The sequence below is a fragment of the Medicago sativa genome, chromosome 1 (genome assembly GCF_051527215.1).
Source record: "Medicago sativa cultivar Bolivia chromosome 1, Bolivia_mono, whole genome shotgun sequence".
Taxonomy (NCBI): Eukaryota; Viridiplantae; Streptophyta; class Magnoliopsida; order Fabales; family Fabaceae; genus Medicago; species Medicago sativa.
The window spans coordinates 12,903,955-12,916,513 of NC_140749.1; the positions used below are offsets into that span (position 1 = coordinate 12,903,955).

At 34.1% G+C, this 12,559-nt stretch overlaps 1 protein-coding gene across 1 annotated transcript; it reads right to left on the bottom strand.

The window, feature by feature from the left end:
* Positions 1 to 716: 716 nt before the first annotated feature.
* Positions 717 to 5,130, bottom strand: LOC146952798 (Peroxisomal membrane 22 kDa (Mpv17/PMP22) family protein). The gene is made up of 3 exons (XM_085706015.1): positions 4,688 to 5,130; positions 2,345 to 2,448; positions 717 to 1,350 (listed from the first exon to the last, which is right to left on the bottom strand). Exons 1-3 carry the CDS (start codon positions 4,838 to 4,840, stop codon positions 963 to 965), a joined length of 645 nt encoding a protein of 214 aa, XP_085562141.1. The 5' UTR covers positions 4,841 to 5,130; the 3' UTR covers positions 717 to 962.
* Positions 5,131 to 12,559: the final 7,429 nt, after the last annotated feature.

Here is a 12,559-nt window from a genome sequence, read left to right on the forward strand (position 1 = left end):
GAGGGGAAAAATTGATAGAATTTTTCTCAGGAATGGATCTGATTTTAAATTTCAATCACCTTATCATTTGAATTTTGAAACATTGTGTATAATCCTCTGCATCATCAATGTTCACAAATCTTAATAGTGTCCTGCCTATTTAATATCTACGATAAGAGAAAAACATAAACAAAATAATGTAAAATTTGAATAGAGGATCATTCCCATCTTTCTCCTTTTTTCTTCACATAAAGGACAGATTTTTCCAAACAACATAAAAATTAGCACCCTTAAAAATCATTCCTTTAATTTTCATCTTTCCATTAAGATATTACAACACCTAAAATATGGGAATCATAAGTTATGATTCTATCAATATTTCTTCATATGAACACATGCATACAATTTATGCTTTTTTATCTGGCTCTACCCATGTGAAGATTTTGAGCAACAAAAAAACTTTCGTTAATATTATCTATCATCATGAAAACCCTGGAAAAATATGTAGTCTCTTGCTCGAAAAAAGTCGCAGAGCTCCCCAACAGAAATGAAAGAAGCAAATTGCATTATTCTAGAGAGCAATGAAGAACCAAAATCAAGCACCTAATAATTCATGTCTTATACATACAGAGACTACAAATAAAATTCTATAAGGCAAAAATGATTAGAAAAAAACATTACAAATCCAGCAAAAATATTGGTAAAACTAGGATGTCCACAGAGTAAAGTCTAGGGAGTAATGAGCAAATGTGACTTTGATTTATTCCATGGACTATGTGTCAACTTGTATTTAAGATGAAATCATTAATCAAATAATATGATAAAGAAATTTCATCACTTCCAGAATTAAAATTCCGAAAGTCGTACAATCTAGTCACTTGATTATACGCAATCTAATCTAGTCACTTGTTCTCAGAAATAAACTACACGGGAAAGGCTCGATTGAGAGAGATTTTAAAGCACTTATCAAACTGACGGCACGGTTACTTCAGAGGTAGAAACGACTTCACCCATTCTTTCCATGGAGCGTCCTGTTGTTGCTCAACCCAAGACAAGAAGCAGCTATCCAACAAGCAGAAGAAGTTCACATAAAGGAGCTGGTACCTTACAGGTACATACCGAAAATTCGCAACTTGAACAACTGGCCATATGCCTCCTTCTAAAATCAAAGCTGGGAGAAAGTCTCTCTTCACATCCTCTTTTATTTGAGGAACACTCTTTCCAGTAGAAAAACCCATGTAAGTGAAAAACACAAGTAAATCCAATGGTCCAAAGAGAAAGCCATCAGCGCCAACTTTGGCAGCAACAAAGCGGAAGGAATTGGGTTTAAGCAAGAGTCTATGTCTTATAAACTTGTCCAGGCCTTCATACCTGTAATGATTAACATAATTAGAACAAGGAGAATTGGTAAGTTGATTTGTTTGATTACAGAATAAATAGCACTTGATAACACCTCTCTCCCCAGAACGAAGAACAAACATTCTAGTAGATACAAAAACATGCATATAAAAGTCTTCCCTTTTCTTATTAAGCACTGTAAGACTGCAGCTACAAATATTTTAATGAGTAATAGAACAACTGCTAGAATTAGAGCCCAAAATTAAAGATCAAAGTCGTTAGCTGCACTGGAAAATGGCGGTTATCAGTTTAGAAAGCCATACCACTATAATGCTACTGATCAGGCCTTAAATGCCAAGCTACGCATGTAATGTGCACATTCTTAAATTTTGGCTTGGGCCTAGCTCAACCCTTACAAAACCGGCTTGTATTGTTAGGGATGTCTCCTAACTATTAAGTGATTTTCAGGTCATATCTCATAATAAACATGCGTTCAATTTGTAGTGTCGGTGCTATATAGAATTTCTAATAAACGAAACCATGATTATTACTGATTTAATTTAAGCTTGTTATTTTCGGATATCCAATCATTTGTATTTGAATTTGATAAACGAAGAGAAGAATTAAAAATAAGAGATGCAACGTGAATTATCGTGAGAGTGAGACTGAGAATGGTAAGTGGGTGAGTGTAAAGAATGAGGACTTCCTTTAATACATTAGGTTGAATTCATTGAAAAAACCAAGCCATCATTATTTTACAGGGTATCAAGACACAACTGTTACTTTGAACACCATTTTACAGGGTGGATTCATTGAATTATAACTTCTAATAATGAGACTAAAAAAAAAATATAACAAGAATAAAAATCGCTACTTCATTTCTGAAGCAACTTCAAAACTTTTCAAAGCCATCCAGGAAAACTAATGCTGATTCAGGATCTGAAAATCAGCAAAGAAAGAAACCTTCCACAATAACAGCCCTAACGAATAACAAGTCAGTATAATTTAAAAAAGACATGTTTTTTACCAGTAGTGGCCAACAGGGCCAACAAATGCTAATCCAAACAAGCTAGTTGTAGACACCCGTTTCCAGTTGATCTTGAATTCTTTTTTGTCATCCTGTGAGTGAGACTGTTATTAAACAAGAAAAATAAGATCATTAGATGGCTGTTCTTACCAAGAGTAAAATGTCACATCACCATATACTAATATGCAAACTAAAAAAGTGTCTATATATGTAAACAGCAAAGACACAACATTTTATTCTACAATCGAGGATTTCATTTTAAATATATAGTGATCAGTTGCATTTTGTAAAATATTGCTGATATATCATCCGCTAAAAACATGTCTTTTACAGCTTCACTAAAGCTAGAAAAAACAGTGAAATTTATTTTCTGTGTTTCACAATGTTTGGAGAAATGAAAAAGTGAAATTTCTCATAGTTTAGTCACCAAAAAATAAATCGAATGTTTCTATACAATTTTACAACACTAAAAAGTTAAAAGAGCATTGAGTATTTTAAAGAACAATTGTGGCCCATATTGGCTGCATTATCCTGCAATTTTCTCCTATTTAGGTATCACAGTGCTGCCGCAACTTAAATCCATAGCATTGAGGTTATCATATTGTGATTCCTGTGAATCGGAAAACATATTTTCCGAATTGTAATTGAATCTTGTCATGAATGTCGCATAAATCAAATAGAGATCATCAATAACACAACAGAGCAGCAAGTAGAAAGAGAGCATGGGGTCTGGAGACCAAAGTGAAAGCATTGTCTTCAAACAAGATAAAGGGTACCAAAAATCATAGAAAAGCAGCGGAGAAGAGAGGGCAGGAAGAACTATACAGGAATAAAGAATTAGAAAGGGAAAAAAAGCGCATTTAGGAGGAAGAACAAAATAAAAAACACATTGTGTTATTGATGCACCATTTAAGAAAGAAAAAGTAAAACTAGAAACAACCTGAGCAGGCCTTCTAGAAACCGGGTTTGCAACTTAACCCATTTCTTGGTTGCATCCACGGTGGAATTCATATCATCCAATTCAACGGGACGCCTGATTCGACATTCAGCAGATCGAATTGGATTTTATGCTGACATTCAGGTATTAGATATGCACGCTACAATAAGTATCAATTGTGTTTGATTTCCATACCCCCGTGTCTATGGTCCAATTACAAACTAACGATATGTTTCCGAAACTGCATTGCAGCTGCAATTATGGCTGTATCGGGAGCAATTGCTCTCAAATTTCTGCAACTTTTGTAATCATAACAGAATTACACCACCCACCCACAATTTGAAACCACTGCATTACCATATTTACCTTTAATTTACTGTTCTTTTCTTTCTACGATTAAAGTGCAAAAGGGTGTGTTTGAAGTTTTGACAGATGGCAATTATTTGAATGACGACATAAAATAAGTATCTAGGATATCTTTTGAAGGAATAAAACAACAACAGAAACATTCCAAGACCTATCCTTGGCATTTACAACCCCAAATTTTCGTCTTTTCAAATTTCGGGGTTGGGGGTTCAAGGATTCCTTTTCCTTTCATTAAAGGACTAAACGAGATTGATCATTGATACATCTTTCCTTTCTGTTACATTATCACTCATTCCCTTCCGTTCTCTATATTCCACGAAACATACCCTAAAGGAATACTAGAATAACATTTCTTTGACTAAACTAACCTTTCACTAAAATCACATGAATGTCATAACTCATAAGGGTTTAGAGTGTAAATTAGCAATTCTCCTCCATTAAAATCCCTCCCCTCAACTAAACAAGATATCTCGTTAAATCTCTCCCTGCCACTCCCTTCCCCTCCCCTCCATCAACATACCTCTCCTCTCCGTCTTTCAACCAAACAAACCCAAAGTATATGCAGTGTAATCAGTCACTGAACCAGACACTTGAAACAACATAGACATGTTGACACCAGTAATAATTTGAAAAAATGACAAAATTGAAAGTAGTCATGTGTGACATGTGTTGGGGCCCCCAGACACACCTACGATCAAAAGTATCGGTGCTACAAAGTCTATGACCAACAAAACCTCACTCTCAAAAATCTGCTACGTCAACAAAAATGGCACATGATGAAAACACTGACCACCATCACTCATTCAGCTAACTCAAAAACAAAATCACATTGTAAAGGTAAAGAGAAAACAAAACACCCACATTTGCATGTATCATCTCAAACCCTTTCACAAACAACCACAAAATGCAGGTTAACATTCCAACAACAAAACTATCACCAATTCAACAACCACATGCAAAAAACAAACACACCCATTATCAAAAAACACAATCTTTTTCAAAAGGGTATCTAAATATACTCCCATTTCACAAAAAACTACCTCATTTGTAACACCACGAGTCTTGGCAGTGTAGTGAGTAACACACTGAGCAGCAACATCACCAGCACCCCAAATGAATCCAGAGCTAATAACCTGTGTCTTCACAGGATGAACAGCCAAACAATTTTGGTACCATCTCCACAACTTCAACATAATCAAAAATATTCAAAACAACTTATTCAAGAAAATTGGGTATTTTTCTTCTTGATCATGGAAAATTACAACAACCCTTTTCTTGATTTTCACTCAAACGAGTATAACAATCGATTCACCGCAAAAAGAACAAAAAAGATTGAATTTTTATTTATGAGGATGTTTTTCTCTATGGATTTTTGCTTCTATTTGAAATCGTTTTTGAGGAATTTGTTTGATTCCGTTCTAATGAAGACATTGAGAGAAGAAGAAAGGAATGAAATAGGGTCAGTGAGGTGAAGATGAAGAATGAGAATTTGGGTAGTTCAGGTTGAAATTTCTTCCATTGTTAGTGGCATTATGGTAAATGCAAAGAGTGATAAGGAGTAAAAATGTACTTTCAATAATTGTCCTATTTATGGGCCTAGGTTTATAAATGTACTATTTGTTATCTGAACCCATCTTTTGTAATTTTCAACCCACTGTTAGTGATTTTATAAGGTTAGGTGTATCACGCATTTCGTCTGTGTGATTAAAATTGGACGATTAAGATTTCAAATCAAGTTTTTATTTTTATTAATTTAAAATATTGAGCTTGAAATTTAGTTATACTGATGTTGATTGAATGACTGAGAAGCGTGTGACTACGTGTTGTCAGAATCATGTGATCGTACTCAATCTGGATTTGATATTATATAAGTAAAATTAACTCCACAATAACACGTACTACCTCTTTTCTTCCTCACACATAAAAAAAAAAACCCTAATTTTTGTCACGACCCCCAAATTTATATTTGCACGTTTTTCTAACATGACTCGTTCTCTAGATCTTGTCTTTGTTCGATAAAACTGAAGATTATTTTCATCACGTTCAGTGACCTTTTCTTCATAATTGCTACAGGTAAATCTCAATTATATTTTGTTATGCTTTTATGCTTGTTGGTTAGATGTTTGCAATTTATGTTATGTGTTATAATTGATTGATTTTAATTTAATAGTATTTATGTATGGTGCGCAATAAATGAGCTCTTTGGATATATAAAATATCAATTACATTTAAAAGTATATAGTGTGTTGGTGCTTAAGACTTGATATTAAATCTTATCCGAGTGGCCTTAATCGTGTGCCAATCCTTAGCTGACAAGTAGATCATGTAGTTACTTGTTTATGAACGAAAAGGTCATGGATTATCAATCATAAAATTCATATCAAATATTGGAATGTTGATGACAAAATTTTGTGGTTTCATTGTTTTAACAGTGTTACGAATATGAAATTGCAAGTGTGCAAGTGTACACAATCGTTACAAGTAATAAAGTGAAAGTAAAGTATCGAACTGGAATTGTAATTATACTTTTTGTGGAGTATTGGTGATTGAATTGTCACAAGAATTGGTTGATCTAGCCTCCAACTTCTTGGCTTGTTGAACTTCATTGTGAACCACGAATTTACCAATGTTCACACATGTTGTTGAAAGACTTGAGACACGATGTCATGTATCTCCATGTAAATTTGTTGTCTAATGAAAAATGTTGACATTACTACTTGAGTCTTAGGTATTTCAATCGGTTGTACCTCAGAAGCGCTAGGAGCAGCCAGAAATCCTGGCAATCCCATCATTTTTGAAGGCTCGTTTGATTTATGTTGGCTTGACATTTTTGATTGATGATAATGATGATTGATTCATACTATCGAAACTCTTTCAAAACCTCAAATGCATACGTTAAGCGTAGTCTTCACCTGGGAACTGAATTTCTCAGTAAAAAAGGTATTGTCTCACTGGACATGCCAAATATTTTGATGAACCAAAAATTTAGTCTAGGTTCGGTTGATGTCCTCAACTATGATTATCTTTGGCCAAATACCACGTTTGGTCCTTTTAGTTTGACAGAATTTCATGTTAGTCCTTTAAGTTTCGAAAGTTTCAATTAGTTCCTTTTAGTTTGACAAAATTCTCAAGTTAGTCTTTTAAGTTTCAAAAGTTTCAAATAGGTCTTTTTAGTTGATAAACTATTTCACCGTTACCCCTGTGGTCAGTTAATAATTAACTGATGCTGATGTAATCGTTAAGTTGTTGACTTGGATCAAAACGTTGCCTTTTAAAGCTCTAAGATGTCAACGTGTTACGTTTAATCGTCACAAATGATCATTCTAGCACTATAGATGTTGTTTAATAGTGCTAGAAAGACATTTGTTGTTGTAAATAGATGTCTTTCTAGCACTATAAATGATCATTTGTGACCATTAAACGTAGCGTTTTGACATCCTCGAGCTTTTAAAAAGCAACATTTTGATCCAAGTCAACAACTTAACGACTACATCAACATCAGTTAAACGGAGACTGGCATCAGGGGAACAGTGAAATAGTTTATCAACTTAAAGGACCTATTTGGAACTTTTTAAACTTAAAGGACTAACATGGAAATTCTGTCAAACTTAAAAGACTAACTTGGAAATTCTGTCAAACTAAAAGGACCAAAAGTGGTATTTGGCCATTATCTTTTCTTCAAGCGATTAACGCTAAGGGAGGAACTCCCTACCTCAGTTGTGGGTTCCCTAACTTCTCCAGTAGAGTTTTAAGTACGGTTGTTTTTTGGGTTTTTCAAGCTACAATAAGCAATGTATTAAAAAAAAATAATGGTGGAAAGGTAAATGATAAAAAACAAATACAAAACTATCTTGTTTGTTTGAATAGATATGTCTAATTACAGTGTACAAACTGAGAGTATTTATAGCAAAACTCATGTATGCTAGTCAAACGATGTGACCTAAAGTGTTGAGCCTTAACTTAGCCAATTTTGCGGGTGGTGTGTGAGTTTCCCTCATTGAGGGGATCGTGGCGCCCAACATTCGGATCTCAATTTCCTTTTCATAGGATGATCCATTACCACATTCTTTGACATGTATCTCCATCGCGTATGTTGTTCTTCCTTCATCCCTTTTTGCAGTTAATGGTGCTATAAACATGTAACATGTGCTTTGGGCATCATAGTCAAGTCCTGCTTAGTCTTGACTAAGTCTAATGTCTATGGGACACACCTACCTAATTAGTAGAATTGAGAAAGAATCAACTTCCACCGCTCGATTGTCCCAACATTCACCTAGCCTAACATCAGAACTGAACTCTCAAGTAATCTTTCCTCAGCCAGCAAACTTTCATCATTAGCCATCCTTCAATTTTATCGATTCAATTCCTCAATGAAATCTTTTACTTTTTCTATCTACCTCATAAAACTTCATGTGTTGATGATTTGTCACTCTCTATTTTAAATCAGGTGATCCAACAAGTTAAACTTTGCACCCTTAGTTCCTCTGATCAAAGATGAGTCTCGCTCCTCCTACATTTTTTAAACTTTATAGCGAGTACAACATGCCTCCTTTTGCTGAAAAGTTCTTCCCAGTAGGCCCCAGTTCGCCCATCAAAATAATACTTCAATATGGGGAGGGGACGAGGCCTTATATTCCCACTTCTATTGAGGTAAATCGTCAACCCTGTTGGTTTTCCTTCCTATGTTTTGACTTTCTTGGCTAAGAATCTTTTTGTTTTCTTTCTTTAGGCTAAAAGAAAAAGTCCTATGATGTGGAATTTGGAGAGTTTTTGGAAGGAAGAACAAGTCCAAGCTTGGGAGCATCTCGCAAGTAATGACGCCTTTTGGAGCAAGAACATTATCATGAGTGAATCCTCTTCCTTCTGAGGTTCTTCAGTCCTAGTTGTGCCCTAGAGAAGATGCAGTGGCATCAGAAGGTGTTACTTTTTTTTTAGATTTTAAAGAAAGATTTATGGACAACTTTATTTTTTTTTCTCTTATTGTAGAATTGGCTAGATAGTCGGGTTTGTGGCTCCTCTAATGAAGTATTAATGAAACTCATCTTTTGGCATCCACATCTTAGTGTGACTCTTGCTACCTTTTCTTTTTAATTATGTGATGCAAAAAAATTATAATAAAAACATGGTTCTACCAAGCAAAATGAATAATTAGCCGCCTATTTTTATACATATTAAAACGAAGAAAATAATACATTTATTCCAATCTAAATACATAAGGCAACCACTAATAATTCTCAACAAAACAAAAGATACTAATAACTTGGCTGTATAAAACTCCCTCTATTTTTTTTAAGTGTCATTTTGAAATATTAGTACCAAATCAGCAAAATGTATTTTTGCACATTGTTAACTATTATACCCTCAGTTTAATTCACCAATAAATTATTATTTTTTTGCACACACTTTATTTTTTCTAATAAATTTAATATGTTATCTTTCTCTCGTAACAAACAATTTTTTCAATTGTTAGTTATTATCTCTTTCTCCATCAATTTTTGTTCACACTCTCTCATAACAAACAATTGTCAACTTTCAAAATATTGTGCACATCTCTTTAATTATTAGTCAATTTCCAATGAGTCTTCCACTCTTTCGTCCTTTTGAACATTCATGGAGTCTTTTACTTTTTTCGCTCAGATTTGTTCTTTTACTTTGCAATTGAAATTTTTAACAATTACTACTCATCTTATTTATAGAATTTTAACTCTTCATGGAACCATTATTATAGGTAACAAAATTTTGTTTAAATTCGTAGTTAACAAGAAAAAATCTTTGTTTTTTAAAAAAACAACAAACAAACTTTGTTTTAAAAAAACAAACTTTAGTTTTCCAAATATAGCATTAATTAGTTTTATTGAAAATGATAAGAGTAATTGACAAAAGGTATAATTGACAAATCGTATTCTTAAAATACTGCAACAGTAGTTAAATAGAAATGCTAAATCCGCAGTTAAACCACACTTAAAAATGAAAAGAGGGAGTAACATATATCTTCAGCCAGACTCATGAGAGTCTTCATAGTTTGTATCCATCCTCCTCACCTGTCATTTAGCGTTGCTTTCTGTGGTTATAGCTCGAATTGAGTCTTTGGTTGTAAACCTTCATTAGGGAGGTTGCATGCCTCAAACCCTCCTTCGTATTCCTTATAAACACTGATTGTATATTAGGTGAGGTGAGTAGAAGAAATCTTCAAACACTTTAACCTCTGGTGAGAAAGTATTTATGTCAGCCTCCACAGTTTCAACTTCATTGTCTACCTAGAACATGAGACTCTGGTGAAGTGTTGAGCTTACACATTCATTGGTATGTATCGAATCTTTGTCAATGATGATAGAGTAAAAAGGCTTGCCGTCTATAATAAAGAAAGCATATCTTACTTCCTTTGGTTGCACCACAACATCGGCTATAAGAACTCCTAGTGTGTTGGATGCTTCACCCATGATGCTAACCATTTTCAATTCTGTTGGGATTAAGTCCTCCATGTGTTTTTCCAAGCATCTTTAAAATTATTAGTGGCATAACATTTAAAATTGCACCACCATTGACAAAGACTTGTCTAAACATATCTTGCCATTGATGGAAGCTTTGATGGACAAATGGTTGAGTTGTTTTACCATGTCTTGAGTGGGTTTTTCAAACAACATACCTTCAGCTGAGGTGGCCTATTCAGTATCTCCAATGAAAATGTCACTTTTTAGCTCCCTCGGTCGAAGATTGCCTCCCAAAATTCAAAGGGAATCAAGCCAATGGTTCAGATCCAATTTTTGTGGTCATGTAGGTCTTAACTCGACTGCAATTTGCTGGTGCAAGAGGGGTTAGAAACATGGTTGAGTCTGAACTTGAGATGAAAAAATATCCTATGACTACTCTTAGTTCGGCTTTAATCACCATTGTTTCTCCATTGAATTTTCAGAACCAACGAAATGTTATACTAGCCTAGGTGTCCTCAAACCCACAAGGGTGGTATAGATACATCAGATCTTGACCCGAAAGTTACTGTATTATCCAGTGCATGTGAATAATTCACCCATAGCTGCTGCATATTGGATAATCAAGGGTTAGACATTGTATTCTTGGTATTGGGTCGTAGGCGTATCCTCCGGCATAAGACATGTTGTTTGCCTGCATAGCGTTGGCATAAGGCGGAATTTCTAGCATGCCCTAGGTGACAACCTTGCCATATGTACATGTGCAACTTGAGGTTTGACTTTGTTCAAAGTACCATGCGCTACTGGTGTATACGCCAAACATAGTCTTGACTTAAGAACTGGATTTTTCGGCAATAAAGGTTGTATTGTTCCACTGGACGTGCAAAATTTGATGATGGATCGAGAATTTATCGAGGGAGTAATTCTTTCTCTTAGTTGAGGATTCCCTAACTCCTCCAATAATAGAACGTTAAGTTGTTTTTAGATTTATGATATGTTAAGAAATGCATAAAAAAAATAAATCCAAAAAGATAGAGAGATAAAAAAAAATGCAAAATAACAATGTTTGTTTGATTGGAAGTGTCTAATTACAATGTAAAAACCGAGTATTTATAGCAAAAAAAATATGCATACTAGCCAATGGTATGGTGTTGAGTCTTTGCTCGGTTGATTTCGCGGGTAGTGTGTGAGTTTACTAATTCGTTGAGGGGATGGCGACACCCCATGTTAGGCTATGAATTCCCTCTTTCTAGTATGGTGCATTGACACAATCCTTGGTGTGCAGATCCATCACGGAAGTGCTTCTTCCCTAACCCTTCATTGTGGTTAGTAGTGCTACAAACATGAAATGTAGATTTTGAGAATCATTGTTCATACCCACTTAGCCTTGACTAAGTCTTATATGACCCACATACTTAGCTAGTGGACTTGATAAAGAATCAACTTATCTCGTTCGGTTGTTTTAACATTCACATAACTTGCCAATGATCGGAGTTTCCTCACCTAAAGTTCAATTGCCTATCTGTCAATGTTGACTAATATATAGGATAATTATTTTTAAGTGTAAATACAATCCTACAAGAATATATGTGGCTAAGTTCAACATATTTCTAAATCTTTAAATAAAGATCAACATTTTTGGTTGATAGTTAAAAGTAAAATTTTTGAAATATGCAAGAAATAATAAGAGAAATGATATTTGAACATCCATTTTTAATAAAGAAAGTTTGCCTAAGGTTCTGGTGGTAAATAGTTGTTAAAGATACAACTTAGTTATAAAATCTGTTTAATGCCATCTTGGGATCATTTTGTCGTGTGGGGGGGTTTCAACACAACCATCATAGGACTATTATTCTTCGAAGGTTTAGTACAAACATTTACATCATTATACCTTCCAAGCATAATGACCAAAAGAAGTTTCAGATAAAAAAAAATAAAAAATATTTGAGTTTGAATTTTAGAGTGTTCATTTGAAAGGTAGCCCAACTATAATAATAAAAAAAAAATTAAATGTTTCACATAAAAAATGTTCCACCGTTGATTTGAAGATTAGTCTTATAACGCCTTCAAAATTCTTAAGTCATAAAAAATATTTGAGTTTGAATTTTAGAGTCGTCCATTTGAAAGGTAGCCCAACTATGATAAAAAAAAAAATTAAATGTTCCACGATTGACTTAAAGATTAGTCTTATAACGCCTTCAAAATTCTTAAGTCAAGAATATTTTGAGGAGTCTATCAGAGTCAAAGATCTTAATTACGGTGGTTTTTTTTTGTGGTGGCCGAAGTTTGAACTTTGAACCTTACATATATTATGCATTGTCTTATCAACTGAGCTAAGTTAACTACTCTACGACTTAATTACTTACCGTGGTTTAGTAAAAATAATCTATTTTTTTGAAGGACGCACATTCAAAATTAACAAAAAAGAAAAGAAAAAAAAAAGAGTCATAATAGAAACTTGAACCTTCAATTGACTGACTCCTT